Source organism: Schistocerca americana, chromosome 2 (assembly GCF_021461395.2).
Source record: "Schistocerca americana isolate TAMUIC-IGC-003095 chromosome 2, iqSchAmer2.1, whole genome shotgun sequence".
NCBI lineage: Eukaryota > Metazoa > Arthropoda > Insecta > Orthoptera > Acrididae > Schistocerca > Schistocerca americana.
Window position 1 is genome coordinate 380,350,097 of NC_060120.1, and position 19,783 is coordinate 380,369,879.

Below are 19,783 nucleotides of genomic sequence, written 5' to 3' on the forward strand. Positions count from 1 at the left end.
AAGATTTTTTCGGGGGAATCGACAACAAGTTCGATTTAGCTACACGTTCAATTTTTGGAGGTTCGAATTAAAAATAATCGAACGTACATATTTGGAATGTTAGCTTCTTCAGCTTATAGGGAGGAGTTGGTACGCTATGTCATATCTGTTGAATGTATATATTGTTCATCACTTTACTGTCTAATTACTTACTGCATGTGGCTCAGCTATCTGCTGTTATAAACAGCGATAGTCTGCGGAGTCTGTTTCATCAACAACTTGTTTCTCACGCAAGTTACGTTAGGCAGTAAGCAGTTTTCCCCGAATCGAGGTAATCTCGGCACACTTTTTGTATGGTGGCCCCTGAAAAGCGAAGTGCCTCCACTGCCTCAGGGGACTTACCATATGACCGGGACCCAATGGCCGGTGACGCTCTTGTTTCTTCTACTGCCAACTGCCCTGCTGACGATGATTACTAGGTCTGATAACATCTGTCATGCGATACGCCAAACTCTTCCTATCTCTGTGGCAAGAGGATAGCTTTGCGTGCAACGCGGCAGCTACTGTCATCTGCTTCTACTGTCGTTATATTAATTAACAGATCGAGCATTTTCTAGTGGTAAAACTATTAAGCGGAGACGTCGTTCATGTAGAAACGAATTTCAGCTTGTAAAAACGCAGTGCGGACTTCTCGTCTTGTCAATGTTGATTATTACGTGTGCTCATAAGGAAAACTGATCACTGCAAGTTCAGCATTCTCCTTCCCTCCCAGTTCTCTGCCATCCTTTTCGTTGCAGCGTATGATACATTCATTTGTATGTCGTCAGTTAGCTGGTATATACTTCCCCTGTTCTCTTCTCATTTACGATTCCTTCTGTTGTATTCTTTATGCTCATCCAGTATCCTAGCCAATTTTTATTCCTTCTCCTAATTTTTCCCAGTATTTCTCTTTCGTCATTCACACTCTCCATTGTCATACAAATCCACATCTCAAACGCCTCAAAGTACTTCTCCTCATCCCGTTATAATGTCCATACAGAATGTGGTATCGTCCAAAGATCGCGGGGTCGTAACAAAGTCGGCAGTTTAAGATGTCACGCTACATTCCGCAACGAAAGCACGGTGAGTCATCTTCGCAACAAGGTCGCTTAAACCTGTCCGATCTCTGCACGCCGATGTCACGCTACATTCCGCAACGAAAGCACGGCGAGTCATCTTCGCAACAAGGTCGCTTAAACCTGTCCGATCTCTGTACGCCGATCAGCAACACACAGCTGTGACTCCTGCAATGTTGGAACTTCGCCGTGTTCGTCGCCACAAAAATACAAACGAACTTTTCCTTCTCCCTGACAACGCAAGGCCTCACTCAAGTCTGCACACTCGAGAGGAAGACACAAAACTTAATTGGAGTGTTCTTTCTCATCCACCCTAGTGCCCAGACCTCGCAGCTTCCGCCTTCCTTCTGTGTGGCCCAATGAACAATGCACTCCACGGGAAGCAGTACGTGGGTGATGGAGAGTTTATTGATGCAGCAAGGCGTTGGTCCCGACGTCGACTAGTAGACTGGTACCATGCAGGCATACAGAGACACCCAGTAAGGGGGCGTAAGCCCATCGTTCTGATCGGAAATTATGTTGAAAAATAGAATTTTGTAGCCAAAAGAGTGAGGAATAATACGCTGTACTGGAAACCTGAATACAACTAACCTGCTTTCAGGAAAAAAAAGTGTGCAACAGTACTTATTGAAAGCCCATCGTATCTTCTAATAAAGTGAACTAGTATCTTACAGGTTCTAATTTTCACCACTCCTCTAACGATCGTATTTTCCTCAGCTGCAACACAAAATACTACACGAATTTCTCCCTTAATTGTTTATTTAACGGACCACAGAAAGCACTTCTCATTTCGTAAACCGTTTATTTTATAATAGATATTCTTGCTTTGATTTCTATGTTACATATTATGTTACTGTTCATTTTACATTCTAGGTGCCAGAAGGTATTAACTTGTTTCACCAACTCATCACAAATTTCACTTTTATCTTTCTTGCTTGCCTTGTGAAACCTTGGCCTTTTTCACGTTTATCTTTATTCCATATTCCACACAGCTGGCGTTCAGTTCTTTTAATGTACTGTCAATTTTTTTCATTGTCGCTTATTAACGTCGTATAATCAGCAAGTCTTATCCCTTTGATTATCCTTGTTCCTATTTCCAAATTAAAGGACGCTGATAACCTCGCCGTTCAGCCCCCGTACACCCAAAAAGTATCACCCAAATCATTTTTTAGCAAATTTTTATTGTGTCGTATAGTGAGTGAAAAATACAGTAATAAATGATGTCGCCGACCTGACAATAAGGAAGGGACGTCAAAGGAATCAAATTTTTCAAATAACAATAGAGTGGAAATGCGCCGACGTGGAGCTGCGGTCATAAAACTGCAGCCTATTAGCGGCGAATCCGAGGAAGTGTGTGCTTTTAAACTAAGTTCCCCAAGCCAGTACCTGCCACTATTAGGCAAAATATCCATGCATGGTTACGTTAAACGTTACTTTTCTGTGACACTTGCAGGGTAGAGTTTGTCTATTAAGTGAACTAGGCTAAAACTATCGTAATGCCTAGATTTGTTAAGATAATAAGATGATAAACTGTGCTGCACACATTCTGCTAGGCACTCCCAAATACGTTTGCTTATCGGGCAAACTTCGACACTGTACTACCTGACTGGCTGGCTTTTTCTTTTAATGCCGTAGATCCACAACAGGGCACTTCCGACCTATGGTTGTTTGGAACACTTGGCTCGGTTCGACGTCTCCAACTTTGCTTTGACCTAAGATTGTTTTTCTCTACAGAATCATTGCTAAAATTTGGTGGACGAACATGGATTCATCGATTCCCGATCTTTCTAGGATCATATTCTTCCTCATAACATGGCTTCCTACTCCACTTTTCGTTTTGTCTATGTGAAATGTAAAAGCTGTATCGCAGATCGGATTTCATGGTAAACTGCAAGTCGCTGTACAAACGACGGGATGAAGCGATTTTCAGGTAGAAAGAGCGAAAGGTCATAACACCTCAAATAGGACGAAGTCCTGTGGTGTCCATACAAAACGCATTTCAGTTGACTGATTTACAGAAGAAATCAGAGGGAATGTTCGTTATTTTTACTGGAATCAACGAAATCATAATATGTTACTATAGTGCAAGGATACTTTTTGGGAAATTTTGACTGACTCCCAGAGTACTGTTGGAATTGGTTCAATGACTGCCTCATCATCCCAAAATGTACCATCAAAAGGTCGACCAATAGCAAGCACATCTGAATTTTTATCCGTTTTCCTCCATGTTAGTTTCCTGCTCACGATATTGATATATTACTAGATCAACAATTAATTTTTAAAGATTTGGAAGCATAAGTGCGCTTCGTGCTAACCTTGTACCTGTAAATTTTTTCATGATTTTAGTACTTGTTCTCAGTTTCTATGCATTCGTGTCTTACAGGCAGATAATTGTAGCCCTGTGTTAAACGTATCATCAGATGATACAAATAGCGTTACTATAAGAATTACAACAGGATGCGTTATATTGTATTCCGCCTCACTAGACAAGAAAAAGAAAGCAACAGCACAATTAATGTGATATGCAACTGTACGAGTACTATGCAGTTCATTATTGTGTCGGTGGTGGTTATATTCTGCACTGTGCAGGCGCTCTATTTTGCGCTGTATTATGTCACGCGTTAGTGAAGGAAGAGGGTAGTAATGAAGTGAATCTCCCGTCTCCGGTACTCACGCTTCAAGAATGTCTCCCAGCTGCTCCGACCTGTCATCCTTCAGAGGCTCGTACAGGTCATCCACTGTAAGATCGTGTGAGTAGCCTTCTCGGAACAAAGGGATTGTCCACCTGCAACAAAATAATAATAACATATTATACAGTTACTGGAGATTTTCTTTATCAGTCTCATTCACAGCTGTAAGAGGTAATAAAAGGTCTTGGAAATGAAGTCTAAAGAGAGCAGGATTTTAAAAAAAATTAGAAAGGAGAAATAACGTTGCCCGTTCTACAGATTTGGACGGGGATTTGTACAAGTTTTACTGTGCATTGGTTTTTGTCGTTTTCATTCCGATCAGGATTGTTAATGTTCTTAATGTTTACGCCACTGGCTTCAGGAATGGTAGATATGTCTATCAGATCATTGTCATTACTTTTCAGTTTGTTTCCTCTTTATTACAACAAAATTATGCCGAACAAAATTCTGGTTATTTAACAGGTGGGTACATATTTCGACCGTAAGGGTGCAGGAAGATCAATGAAAATTTATGTTTGTGTTGTCCTGGTTCATCTCAGCACTAAGCCGTAATAAAACTGTAACATATTATTTCCTGGTCGCTCCAATGTCCTCGTCCTCTTCGCCATTCTAGACGCCACACCCGGTATCCGGTGTCTGCGTGATGGGAATTTCTCCAGCCTGGAAATGATCAACCAAGTTCTTTCGGCCAGTGTGGAGCGCTTTGAAAGAGATCGCGGTTGCAGTGGCCGTGGGCGGGCGCGAAATTCTACGCAATCTTCCGTTTTTCTCGGCAAGTGTGGTGATTTGGCTAGCGTGCACGAGCTCGGTAGGGAGAGACTGCATAGCAGACCGTGGAGTCTTGAGTTAGCTGGGGGTCTTGCTCGATGAAAGGGATGGACTTGGTGCATGGTAGGGTGTAATTGAAGCCTATAAATCCCATTTGTTTCTGTGGAAATTTGGCCGAGGTGTTTTTGTGCGACTTCTTCCTCTATCGGCAGTGACCTGCTTTGTTATTGTGGAAATCACGAACGAAAGTTGTTAGGAGCCTACTGACAGTAGTGTAGAAAATGTTTGTGGTCAACATTTCCAGCCCAGTTTTCGATCGGGGAATTTGTATTGGAACTGTTACATTACTGCACGGCTCTTTTCATTGACTCTGGAGAAGCGAGATGTCTCGCGCATCAAAGTGAAGCTAGCGACCGTCATTGAGAATGATGTAATAGTCTAGCGCTGCTGATGATTGGTCTAGGTCTGCTAATAATCGTGTCCGAGTAAATTTGCGGAGCAGTAAGTCTCGTAATTAGTCTCACACGCTCCACGTTTCTAAGAATGCAAGGATTCTAGCTGCAGGCGCGGGTTTACTTCCCCGACATCTACGGATGCTCCAGTTGTGAGACGGAAGGACCATTTCAAAACAAACTGAAAATACATCACATGGCATACTACAATATATGTAAAATTCAGCCACTGACAGTTAGTGCAAATCATTAGAGCAGTGTTTTTATAGTCATTTATTTTCGAATTGCGTAAACGATACACCAATGAAGTGCGATATCCACTGCAGATCTAGGATAGTCCGAATCATTAACAATACTTTTTATAATCAAATCATTGCAACACGTTGTGACATTCAATCAAGTAACAGGTAAGAGCTCGATGGCAAAATTCATGTTTTAATATACACTCCTGGAAATTGAAATAAGAACACCGTGAATTCATTGTCCCAGGAAGGGGAAACTTTATTGACACATTCCTGGGGTCAGATACATCACATGATCACACTGACAGAACCACAGGCACATAGACACAGGCAACAGAGCATACACAATGTCGGCACTAGTACAGTGTATATCCACCTTTCGCAGCAATGCAGGCTGCTATTCTCCCATGGAGACGATCGTAGAGATGCTGGATGTAGTCCTGTGGAACGGCTTGCCATGCCATTTCCACCTGGCGCCTCAGTTGGACCAGCGTTCGTGCTGGACGTGCAGACCGCGTGAGACGACGCTTCATCCAGTCCCAAACATGCTCAATGGGGGACAGATCCGGAGATCTTGCTGGCCAGGGTAGTTGACTTACACCTTCTAGAGCACGTTGGGTGGCACAGGATACATGCGGACGTGCATTGTCCTGTTGGAACAGCAAGTTCCCTTGCCGGTCTAGGAATGGTAGAACGATGGGTTCGATGACGGTTTGGATGTACCGTGCACTATTCAGTGTCCCCTCGACGATCACCAGTGGTGTACGGCCAGTGTAGGAGATCGCTCCCCACACCATGATGCCGGGTGTTGGCCCTGTGTGCCTCGGTCGTATGCAGTCCTGATTGTGGCGCTCACCTGCACGGCGCCAAACACGCATACGACCATCATTGGCACCAAGGTAGAAGCGACTCTCATCGCTGAAGACGACACGTCTCCATTCGCCCCTCCATTCACGCCTGTCGCGACACCACTGGAGGCGGGCTGCACGATGTTGGGGCGTGAGCGGAAGACGGCCTAACGGTGTGCGGGACCGTAGCCCAGCTTCATGGAGACGGTTGCGAATGGTCCTCGCCGATACCCCAGGAGCAACAGTGTCCCTAATTTGCTGGGAAGTGGCGGTGTGGTCCCCTACGGCACTGCGTAGGATCCTACGGTCTTGGCGTGCATCCGTGCGTCGCGGGCGGTCCGGTCCCAGGTTGACGGCACGTGCACCTTCCGCCGACCACTGGCGACAACATCGATGTACTGTGGAGACCTCACGCCCCACGTGTTGAGCAATTCGGCGGTACGTCCACCCGGCCTCCCGCATGCCCACTATACGCCCTCGCTCAAAGTCCGTCAACTGCACATACGGTTCACGTCCACGCTGTCGCGGCATGCTACCAGTGTTAAAGACTGCGATGGAGCTCCGTATGCCACGGCAAACTGGCTGACACTGACGGCGGCGGTGCACAAATGCTGCGCAGCTAGCGCCATTCGACGGCCAACACCGCGGTTCCTGGTGTGTCCGCTGTGCCGTGCGTGTGATCATTGCTTGTACAGCCCTCTCGCAGTGTCCGGAGCAAGTATGGTGGGTCTGACACACCGGTGTCAATGTGTTCTTTTTTCCATTTCCAGGAGTGTATAACTTGAAAACAGGCAACACATTCTGTTTATGATAACAGATTTCTGCATTAAAATGCTACAGCTACATTTCCCACAGAATACTAAAAGAGACTGAGATAAATGTTAACGACTTTGATAACTTCTACATCTAGATCTGCATGACTACTCTGCATTTCACAATCAAAAGCCTGACAGACAGTTCATCAAACCGCTTTCGCACTATTTATCTACCGTTCCATTCTTGAATAGCAAGCAGAAAAAACGAACGCTTAAATCTATCCGTGCGAACTCTCTCTTATTTTATTACGATATTCATCTCTCCCTATATAGGTTGACGTAGACAAAATATTTTCACATTCCGAGGAAGAAGTTGATGGTTAAAATTCCATGAAAATATCTCGCTTCAACGAAAAATCTTTTGTTTTAATGATTCCAATGTCATCTCGCTTATTACACCTCTGAGGGTCTCCCCTATTTCCCCATAATACAAAACGAACTCCCTTCTTTGAACTTTTTCGATGTCTTCCGTTAATACTATTAGACCTGTTTCATCTTCTATGGGTTGTGGCAGTCCTTGGTTCGCCTTCCCCATAGTATGATCTACGTGATCCTTCCAACTTAATTCGCCAGTAGAACTAGTGTAGCCGCGCAGGATTAGCCGAGCGGTCTAGGGCTCTGCAGTCCTGGACTGGGCGGCTGGTCCCGGCGGAGGTTCGAGTCCTCCCTCGGATATGGGTGTGTGTGTTTGTCCTTAGGATAATTTAGGTTAAGTAATGTGTAAGCTTAAGGACTGATGACCTTAGTAGTTAAGTCCCATAAGATTTCACACACAATTGGTTTTAATCTTCTGATGGCTTTACAAGACAGTAAACAACAGTATCATTTGCAAACAATCAAATCTAAGAGGGGTGCTTAGATTGCGTTATAAATTGTCTATGTAGATTTGGAAACGCAGAGGACCTAAAACACTTCGTTAGGGAACACATCACTTCTATTTAGGCGATGGCTTCCAGTCAATTATTAGGAACTGTGTCCTTTTTGACAGAAAATCACGAATACAGTCCCACAACATGGAAGGTACGCAATTTGATTAGAATTCCCTTGTGAGGAATAGTATCAAAAGTGTTCTCGAAATCTAGAAATATGGAATCAATTTGAGACTGAAGCGGCGAGAGAAAATTTGTGCCAACGCCGCGAATGGAACCCGGGTCTCCTGCTTCGGTATATGTATACATAAAAGCACTTATTTACGACACCAGTGAAGCCTCTGAATTGTGTGATTTCATTTAACTAAGTACCTGGACCTGGGTATCAGGCTGGGCCTCCCATTTACGTTCGATGCTGAGGTGCTATTCCAGAACACGGAGAGCCTCGGAAATACTATTCTTGTGTAAGGAGGAATTTAAAATAAACTGAGGCGCCAGTGAGAATTTCGATCGAGGGGAGGAGTGCCAAGTCAATCCGAGCGGGAATGTTAATGAGTGTGCGAAGATGGCTTGCTGGCTAACGCACCTGCCTAGTAAGCAGGAGAGCCGGATTCGACTCCCGGCCTAGGTACAAATTTTCACTTGCCGCTTCAGTCTGTACTTACATAAAATCATATATGTTTGAGACCAGTAAAGTGTCGGAAATTGTCATCTCATCTGTGCGGTAAGGTTTTACTTGTACTGTACTGCGCAATTTATTATTGGAGACCGCGAGATCAGTAATTAAAATAGTAATTCTTACCTCAGTGTAAACACATAACTCTCTGAACGCAGTGCAAAAATACACTGTCGGCCAGAGGCAAGACTTAAACCCTAATCCCCACATGCCTTAGTCGCTCACGTAGGCCCGGAGCCACACCGACTCGAATACTTGACTTGGGTTGGGGTGATCTGGTGCGACAAAGCGATAGGCTCCACCGCTGCACGTTCAAAAATGGTTCAAATGGCTCTGAGCACTATGGGACTTAACTGCTGAGGTCATCAGTCCCCTAGAACTACTTAAACCTAACTAACCTAAGGACAGCACACACATCCATGCCCGATGCAGGATACGAACCTGCGACCGTAGCTGTCGCGCGGTTCCAGACTGTAGCGCCTAGAACCGCTCGACCATCACGGCCGGCCCGCTGCACGTGCGGGGAGGTACATCATCATGTTCACCATTTGTCATTCACTTTTGAGATATTTCCCGACATTTGCGGCTCCATATGTATTATAACAAAGTATTTATCTCAGCGTCATTTACGTCGCTTTGAGGGCTTTTTAAACGTCAATTAGAGTCACCCTGTTTACTGATGTTTACATAAGACACCTCGCTTGTGATACATTTCTCTGGTTACAGTTTTCACTTGTAAGACACCCACTTATTCATTTGCGCTTTTGTAAATACAAGAGGTGTTCCGAAATCTCTTGCACTATCGTAGCACTCGTCGGTGGCCATTACAATGGAGCCATTTTCTTGCACTTTGTTCTCACAAACGTGACTAGCAACAGATAGAATGAGGGACGCAGCGCCCGTCTGGAACATAATAAGCACGCAAGAAAAGCAAACGGGAAGTCGCCTGCAGGACTTGGTCGCTGACTGCAAGGGAGGCTTCTGGCCGAAGCGACGCGTCCGAGATTAATGTTATTTACTCGGGGCGGCCGTAAGCCGGTCAGCAGGAACCACTTTCAGCAGCCGCCAAACAGCGGACAAAGGGGCGATGACGCCCTGTGTTCGACTGCCCGCGCAGCCTTCAGACACACAACGTGCGCAGCCGGGCTACAGGCGAGCAGGCGCCTGCCGGGGTGACGCCCACAGCAGGGATGGACACCGGTATTTTAGCTCCGAATAACAGGTACTTTTTATTGTTTGCTAATAAACGAGCGAAAAACCGAGATATCAATTAGCCACAGCAGCAGTGCTAAAATTTTTCGTTTTCAAATAAACCTTGTTTAAAAATGGTGTAGTTTCTATTCATAATATTTGCATTGGTTTGAAATACTGTTTTATTATAGAAAATGAGAAAAGTGATCAGCGCTATTTTAACAACAGTGCCAACAGAAACGAGCTGCAAACACATGGCATTGGTACGGCTTTGCTGAGACAATAAAGCGCCTGTCGCCGTGTGTCGTTGCTTAACGTACGTGTATTCGTGCAGTGCGCAAACTTTGTCCCGACCTGGTCTACAAGGTACTTCCTCGCTGTCATCGGACACCTATTGTACTGCAGGATGGCACCAACCCTAGTCTGGAAATATTTTTACGGAGTGACGTAGCAAAGAAGCACATTGCTTCACTTACTTTAAGAAACTAAAGATTTGTCTGCTAATAGTGTAACAGTAGCAGAGGAAGGAATTTATGATATCAGTAATATAAGAAAACTTAAGAACAATTCAGTCACGGTAGGCTACACAATAAAAATAAAAATAAGTTCTCTGCCCTCTGCGTCTAATAATATGCCGTTATCTGTTTGTCGCCCTTGAAAACGGACAAAGTAATACGAAACCTAGAGTTCTTCCATCTCAAATTTCACTCTTTAGCACGCACTATTCGTAATGATCAAATAGTGTTATGATCCCCGTTTACATCATAATTTTTGTGCAGAGTTTCAAAAAATTAGAACCAACAGTACCGATAGCAGAATACTGGTGATTTTTTGTGGTATTCTACCATTTATCACTTTTAGAAAAAAGCAGCGAAGAGTGGAGAGACTAAGTTTTCTTTTATTTGCCTATTAAATTGAGTGATTATATGTATCTTGAAACTGAGACAGCCAAACTTTTTCAGTCTTTATTCAATTTCTGCGTTTATTACAGGAAATAAAAGAACAATGAACCGAAAATCGGTTGTTTCAGAAACAGTTATTATGACCGGCTTAAACAGTCTGGTTAAAATGGCGTGGAAAAAACCTGTATAACAGGGAATTGGTTGTTTCGGCGATAACCGTCATCCCCAAGCTGCAGCAGGATGAAGCAGTTCGTACGCGCAGTAAAAAGATACTGTTAACTCCTATGAACCAATAGAAGAATAGGGAATCAGCACCGATTATTGATGGCTGCAGACTGTTGTTACCGGAGCAAGATATTACTGTGCAGCCCTCTAGACGGTGCATCACCAATTCGTACCTGCAGCTGACCTTAAGAAGAAGGAGAAGAAAAAGCAAAGGCCTACCTGGTTTCCGGCGGGTAGCAAATAGGTGTGGTAATTCTTTTCGAAAGAGCTGACTATGAGAAAGAAGGCAGTCTTCCAGTTATCACATCACATGTAGATCACTATGATCGCCAGAGTAGAGAGTATGTTGATTTATCACTTCCCCGTTCGAAGTTCGCGATTATTAACATATTGCACCCTTGTTACAAAAGTGGCACACCTCAAAATTCTTCAGATGTGATGTGTTTACTATGACAGAGCTGCAGAATCCATACTTGACGCGTCGTCGAAAGCGAGTTTCTATTACAAGATACTGTGACGGTAGCTGATCACGCTACTTGTGTGGAGTAGGAACTTCCTCATAACCACAAAGGCTTAGCTTTAATAGTTGAACAGTGAATCCTATAGCGGCGGATCATTGTTAAGAAGTGCAAAACTGTATTAGTTGGAGTTGTGTCGGTTTTTGAAGTGAAGTTAAATAAATGCAGCTTGATCATTCTTCTTTGTGTCACTTTAATTGGTCAAGATAAGCTTAAAACTGGTAAATAATTGGGGTATGCCGGTTCTGACGAATAATTATTTCGAGTTCCGCCGGTTTTAATGAATACATTGTGTAAAATGAAGAGACACACAATAGTTGCTTAACCCACAATCTTTTACTGTGTACACGACCGGTTTCTAGGTGTAAATTTTAATGGTGAAAGTATTGTGTTACACAACAGTGGAAGGGGATCTCAAATGAAATTAAGTAAGTTGAAATGAAATGAAAAGTCGTATGGCTAGGGCCTCCCGTCGGGTAGACCGGTTGCCTGGTGCAAGTCTTTTGAGTTGACGCCACTTCGGCGACTTGCAGCTCGATGAGGATGAGGTGATGAGGACAACACAACACCCAGCCCCTGAGTCGAGAAAATCTCCGACCAAGCCGGGAATCGAACCTGGGCCCCGTAGTATAGCATTACGTCGTGCTGACCACTCAGCTATCGAGGCAGACTTAAATAAGTTAAAAGAGATAGCAGGTCCTCCTCACCCCAATGTTGTCATGGAATCAAAGGTCTCTTGTCAAAAGGATAAAAGAGACTGTAACAGTATTATCGATGTTACCTATAATGATCTTATCTTACTTCATTGTCTGTTTTTACTTTATGTGATTTTTGTATAACTATGCTCTTTCATGTAGCATTATGTAGACGTTTTATTGATGATTTATGACAATTCATATAATTGTAATTAATCTAGGGACGTAATGTCAAAAGTAATGTTGTGGAAGAAGGATAACGTTATACTTTACCGATTCATGTATAAGGAAAGTAGGTTTGTAATCATGTAATACTTATAGGGAAGTCCCTCCGCAAAGGAACTTGCTAGGTGGGAATAGTAAAGGTGGATCTGGCGACCAAACTGCAAAGGTCCTTTTCGACATGAGTCAATTGGTGGCCAGCAGGCAATGAGTCCGCATCTACCGAAGAGGCGAGAAGAACTTGGCTCAAATGGCTCTGAGCACTATAGGACTTAATTGCTGTGGTCATCAGTCCCCTAGAACTTAGAACTACTTAAACCTAACTAACCTAAGGACATCACACACATCCATGCCCGAGGCAGGATTCGAACTTGCGACCGTAGCGGTCGCGCGGTTCCAGACTGTAGCACCTAGAACCGCTCGGCCACACCGGCCGGCCGCGAGGAGAACAGCAAGATTATATACTACAGCTCCGGATGAGGAAATAATGCGGCTTATTATTTATTAGCTCTGTGCTAAAATCCTACGCTAAGAAGAGAATTCTCAGAGATTGTTTCACAGGAAGAGCCGTGGATACTTTTACAGCCTGTTTAGAATAGCACAGGAGATCGAGGCTGCCACCACCTTCATCTCAATTTATCAGTTGAGTTCTGTATCATTGGATAGGCCAGCTATGTGGTTTGGTTTTCAATAAGAATTTTCTGTTCTCTAAACTCTTTGTTGAGCCACCGTTAGTTATTTACCAAGACAGGATCCTATCTCAAGTGCTACTATGAATCCGCGTATCCTATTTTACTGAACTGAATAGCAATTTTTTCCTTAACAGAAGGTAACAAACTTTGTGGACTTGTAAAGTATATAACTATTTAGTGAGCGTAGGTTTGGAAATACTTCACGTTGTTTTCATAAACTGACAATTGAAGTATTCAGTTTAATGATTCTTTTTATTGAAATAATAGTGTTTACAATTTCATGTGTTATGTACTTAACAGCGTTTCCCAAATTACGTTATGCCTAAACTGTTCAGCCACATTATGAATCTACCGATAGATTAGTTTCTGGGTCCCCATGTTAATTGTTGAGGCAAATGTTAATGTCATATTACAATAACAGCAATCAAGATTAAGCAAGTGGTTACAATTATTCAAATTATATTAGATTCAGGTGTCACATACTCCGTTTGAGCTAAGGCAGTGAATATTCCTTGCGAATACAAATAATAATCCGTACATAAGATACAAGTACTTCATAACTATTTCAATAGTAGTAATTTTCTATAGTTAAACCTGACAACAGAACCTCCTGTCCATAGCAATAGCGCTCTACCATTAGTAATCATTTACCTATAATTATCATTATCTTTCTACAATAATGTACAGACAGTAAGTGTTATTGAGAGCCAGTTGTTTCCTAAACATATTAGTACTTCTTCTGTGTAGTTCAAGTCAATTCAGTGGTACATTACTTGCTAAATTGTTCTACTGTCTTGTATCTTATTAGCAAACAGGAGTTTACTATCATGTAAAATCAACTCACATAGCTAATCTTATGAACCATGATAGTAATGGGTGCAACTTTGGCTAATTAGGCTGGTGAGTTTCTTTTCACGTAATCACAGTTTACTAAATTACTAACAGAACCGTGGTTCCATGCCCGTTTACCGTGCTACTACTTTCTTTCAATACAAATCTTTAGGGAAACAAAATTAGTTCAGTACCTCTCGATTGCACACAGTCATGGTTACAAAACAATTTTCACAGGAATAACATTATCGGCATAGTACTAACATAATAGCAGCCCGTAGTATCATACATGACTTTTCTCGTTGCAGGACTAGTAGTTCCGTTACGAGGAAGAGACCTAGAAAAACCCGAAAGAACGGCCAACACGACTGGCCACCAAAAGTCACAGAAATCTTGAAACATGTAAAATGCAACAAAAAGGGAGGGAAGGAAATCACATATTGCGTGTAATTAATTACACAAATTCCATACAAATCGATCTCCGTGCTGCGAGACCGGGAACACAAACAGGAAAACTCCAGTAGTAAATACCAACCGTGAGTACTGAGCAGCACATGACCCATTGCGCAGACGCAATATGAAACAAGTATGTGATTAGTGGACAGTTTAAACTGTGAAAAGCACAAAGCAATAGCAGAAACGAGACGGAACGATCACAACATTAATAGGGAACAGGTCCTGTACATTTTAAAAAAAGTGAGAGAGAGAGGAAAATATTGTGTTACATGTTACATGGACACCTTAAGCTTCCTGGATAATATCATAATTAGCTAAAATATTTTTGTGATACAGGACAGTGTGTTCATTAAATGTATCGAGAGGATGGGAATGAAGATTTCCCAAGATTTCAGTTTCCTCCAGGACATGTCCTTTCATGTTGGAATGTGAATATAACGTAATATTTTTCCTTTTTTTAATGTACTGGTCCTCTTCCCTCTTAATGTTGTAATTGTTTCGTGGATACATGATATGTCCGGGCACTATTAGTTCCTTTAGCACGTGGAAGGGTATGTACCTTAAGAACGTAGAGCACATCAAATTTATAACTTAATCCGATGAGGATACAGTACAGTTGTAGAATGGAGAACGTTTGTACGGCAACAACCATCGAGAGTGCATATGACCTATCATTCCAATAAAAAGCAGAAATATAGTGAAACTGAAGTTAACAGAATGCAGACAGACAATAGCATGGACTGCAGCTGTAAGAATCTAAGGACATGAATGGAAGGTAGTATAGAGATGGGAGTGAGACAAGGTTGTAAGCTATCCTTTATGTTGCTCAATCTGTGCTTGAGGGAACTGTAAAGGAAACTGAGGTGAAACACGGAAAAGAGTTATTGTCCGTGGGGAAGAAATAAAAACTTTAAGGTCTACCTGTTACGTTATAATTCTGTCAGAGACGGCAAAGGACTTGGATAATCAGCTGAACGGAATAGACTGTGCATTGAAAAGCGATTGCTGGAATAACATCATTAAAAGTGAAATAAAGGAAATGGAGTATAATGAAGTTAAATCAGGCGATTCTGGTAGGACTGAATTAGGAAATCAGCCAATAAAAGCAGTAGCTTTTTGCTAATTTGGGAAGCAAAATAACTGACGACAGCAAAAGTAAACAAGGTTTAATGTAGATAGAGAATAGCAAGAAAAGCTTTTCTTACAAAGAGAAATACGTTACAGTACAGACAAAAAGTTAATAGAACTTTTGAAATGCGCTGTCACCGCAACGATGGAAATCATATGACTAAATCGACTAACTGATGAAGAAGAACTAAGTCGCTTGGAGAGGAAAGGTCGTCATGGCACAAGTTGACACATCCTGAAACATCAAGGAACAGTTTGATAATGAAGAATGCCAAGCAATGTAGAAGTAAAAAAATTTTGCGTGTAGTAAGTAGGTTATAGTGTGCGGAAGCATTGCAGATGTGAAAAGACTTGTAAAAAGTGGAATAACAGGGAGAGTTGCGTAAATCAGTCTTCGGACAGATGACTACAACTCTTGTTTGAATAATCGTCGATCATACTGTGGTAAGAATAACAAACAGCAACACTGTGACTTCAGGGCATACCGTCATTTATATCCAAATCAAACATGATCTATCCAGTTAATAATAACACGTTAAGAGTCCAGCAGCATAAAAAAAGAGATGTGGCATGGTAAGAAACACTATGAAAATACATCATCCTAGATCCTTTTCATTAGCCTACTCCTATTCTGACAGGATTCTTCGATTTTCCTACAATATCTCATGTTTTCATTTTTTTCCTTCTCAAGTCAGTTCCTGTGTTCCATTTATTTTATAAGGTTGTTTTCGAATATTCCTTCCCGAGCACTACCAGTTTTTTACTTTTGCCTTTTTATTGCTTCTTTTTGCCTTTTTATCTTTGCAGCCCCAACTTATTGTTAATTTAATTTACATTTTATTTATGCCAGAAAGATTTTGTAATTTTTAATATTTTTGAATGTAACTGACAAGAAATGTGTTGAAATTATTAAGCAGTATAATCAATTTTTAGGTAACATTGATATTTTGTATCTTCACGCTTTGTGATTTATTTCACTATGACTTGTCATGTTCAACATGAACTAATTTCTCTTTATTTATTTTCAGTGTAAATATTTTTTGCTGCAAAAGGAAAAACTGTAGTAGGCACTAAGAAATCAGGAAAAATGTTTTGGGTGACCGTCAACCGCATACAATGGGCGTATTCGTTTTGGAAGTGTTTGAATGCTAATTCTTCTTCTTCTTTCGCTTACTCACAAGTTATGCGGTAAAAAAGCGTTTACCTCACTCGAATATTGTGGATAGCTTCAATATTGTGGAATACGTTTTCCCCCGCGAAAGACAATATGGGAAACTGCAACGACGTGATTACGGAATAGTACTGGCTTCGGAAGGAGCCGCTACTCGCTAACGAAACGGCGCGCGTATTTAATACGTCTGTTGACACATGTCTGTCATTTCAGGTATTTTCGTACAGCTCTTCGATTTCGCAAGTGTGTGGCGAACATATTTCAATGCCGCGCTCCTGTCTACTCCTTATCTGCAGGTCAACATGTCTCGTGGAAGTTTCATTCTTATTTGTAAAGCAATAAATGGCACGGACATGAGATTAAATTTCGTTCTTTCTTCCTTTTTTCCTTTGTTTCCTTTGCGATGGAACGTACTTGTCACAGTGAGTAAGAAGATGTTACCCGATTTCTCGCGAGTAACTCCGCTGTTCTCTGGATAGGGGCTTAAATTAACAGTAAATCACAGTTTTTTTCCCATTCTGTACGGAATAAAGCTACGGACATCATGAGGAAAGTCCTATTCTTCCACGTCGCATATCCGTATTTCCTTGTTTGGAAGAGGGAGTCTGGCATTTAGAAACATTATACAACAAGCCATTGCTGCACAAGCAAGATGATTCATTTAAAAATTTGATACGTGTTGAGTATTTTTCCAGAATTATAATCGTAACACTTTAAAGAAAAAAAACTAAGTAGAGATAGTGTGGTGCGGGATATTTCTTGTCTCATGTACATTCTTGATAAACACAGTGGCATTAGTGTTAATAACACATTAATCTCTATTCAGGAATCGCTATCGATAATTGAGTTAGAAACATAGACCTACGTGGAACAAAATTACATTTTTTCATAGTATCCAGTGTGCTTTCCAAAAGCACTGATGAGTATCATGCCGACGCTTGATGAAAATAAGTTGTTATGAGAAAACTAGCCTGATTTACAACAGGATTGAGAACATCTTGTTAGCCAGAACGCAGGAAGTTTCCCTAATGGAGAGTCACCCAAATACAGAAGTAATATCTGGCGAGTCGCAGAGAAGCATGATAGGACAGTTGCTGTTCATGTTATACACGGTGGTCAGTTTGTAAGAGTGTTGCAGGGGAGTATGTGCTGAGAAATAATTGTGAAGACACAAATTCGATAGGTTGCGCCGTTTCCGAGTTATTTAACACTTAAGTTAGCCATTAAGGTCGGCCGGCTGGAGTGGCCGAGCGGCTCTAGGCGCTACAGTCTGGAATCGCGCGACCGCTACGGTCGCAGGTTCGAATCTTGCCTCGGGCGTGGATGTGTGTGATGTCGTTAGGTTTAAGTAGTTCTAAGTTCTAGGGGACTGATGACCTCAGAAGTTAAGTCCCATAGTGCTCAGAGCCATTCGAACCATGAAGGTCGTTGAGTGTACAAACTGAAGCAATTGGCCTCGCTAAAATGCGGTGATGTAGAAACGTCTGTGTATCCGTGAGTTATCACTTGTTCAACTGCCCATTACCGGTAAAAATGTGCCTTTTCCTGAAGTGATAAATTTAAGCTAGGTGAGCAAAATCTACGTTTGTTCGGTTTGAGGAAACCAAACAAAGACTACGTTTGGCGACACCGCCTCTGACAGACTGCTTAAATTTGCGCGCTCTACGACCTGATTGGCTAACATCAGTGATAAATAATCCGGAAAAGGCGTAACGTGTCGATTTTTTTCCTTAACAATTATTTTGCAGCAAAACTTCCCCTGAAGCACCCTAACAAGCTTTTCAGACTGTTTCCGATCACCCTTTATATTCATGACGCAGAAAATTGTATTAAAGTGTGTGCGATCAAAATTACAGCGATATCTAATCGGATATGGAAAAAATATCAACCTGCCTCAAAGCCCGTCAGCTACTTTTAACATAGAGAAATGTTAAGTTATGGGTTTCTCAACACTAAAATTTAGTAGCGCTTGAGTCCAGAATTATTATGTTAAAGTTGTTGGCAGGCGTGCCATAACCAGAAGTAACAATGTTTTGACATGTGATGCGAAACGACACCTTAGGCCCACGAGGGCCTGATTTCGCAGAAACTTCGTTCAATGAAAGAGAAGTCAAAACAAGCGAACACGTGTCTTGGTTTATCCGCAGATACTCTATCGTTTCTGAGAAAACGGCGGTGAAAGTTTTCAAGGTAACCTATGTGCCATTTAGCGAAGAACTTGTTCACCCAAAGTGGTGGCACCTTGGGTAGCGCTGCTGCTTTATAATTTTGCGCCCATGTTCGAATCCCGATTATTGTTTTTATTTTTGTTTTTCATTTATCTATCAATGACCTACGAATATTTCTACACGAATGTTTTCAGTTGTGTAGTGAAATAAAGTTGTCCCTATTCATCTACTAATTGTATGCATAATGAATCAATTTCAAACAAATCGAAAAATTATTTTAAATTGTTTTTAGTGAAATCCCTGTAGTGTATCTTGATTCATAATCAACTGCAAGCGTCAGTTTTCGGAAAAGTGATCCGTTATGCGTTGTTTACCTCTAATTTATTGCCAACTCGTGAAATCTTCATCAGTGTTGACAACGTTTCTGTCCCGAGTGAGATTCATAAGATGAAATGTCGCTGTGGCGAACATGCCTTCACGCATTGCTCGTTGTAATTTCTATGTTTCTATTGTTTCTATTACCTGTATCGTCCAAGGGAATGCATGAAGTCTTCCTGAAGAATAAAGATAAGAATAAAACATAATAATTCAGAACTGAAATAAGAGGGAACTATATGAATATAACAATTTAAAAAGATTGAGTCCCCGAAAATACTGGACACACGTATATTATAAAAAATGTGTATGACAATTATTGTGAAACCCAGTTGTCATTTTACAATTGCTATAAAGCTCTTGTATGCCCTAACTTGACAAGGAACATTCGTGGCCGGCCCTTGTGGCAGAGCGGTTCTAGGCGCTACAGTCTGGAACCGCGCGACCGCTACGGTCGCAGGTTCGAATGCTACCTCGGCCATGGATGTGTGTGATGTCCTTAGGTTAGTTAGGTGCAAGTAGTTCTAAGTTGTAGGGGACTGATGAGCTCAGATGTTAAGTCCCATAGTGCTCAGAGCCATTTGAACCATTTTTGAACATTCGTGGTAGTTAACTTCTACGGACATCGGTAGATAACTGAAAAAAAATCGGGCTTCGAACACGGGACGCTAACGTGAGAGACAGAAACTCTAGCCATTTTCTCGCCAGTTGAGATGAGCTCGTTGTGCAGTAAGTCGAAAACTTTGAGGTTCGTT

General features: G+C 41.9%; 1 protein-coding gene across 1 annotated transcript in view; it reads right to left on the bottom strand.

The window, feature by feature from the left end:
- The window catches only part of LOC124594830 (ATP-binding cassette sub-family C member 4-like), a 270,890-nt gene that overhangs the window by 140,101 nt on the left and 111,006 nt on the right, over positions 1-19,783 (bottom strand). The window contains exon 2 of the mRNA XM_047133278.1: positions 3,769-3,879. Coding sequence (XP_046989234.1) covers positions 3,769-3,879 — 111 coding nt within the window. The remainder of the gene's footprint in view (positions 1-3,768; positions 3,880-19,783) is intronic.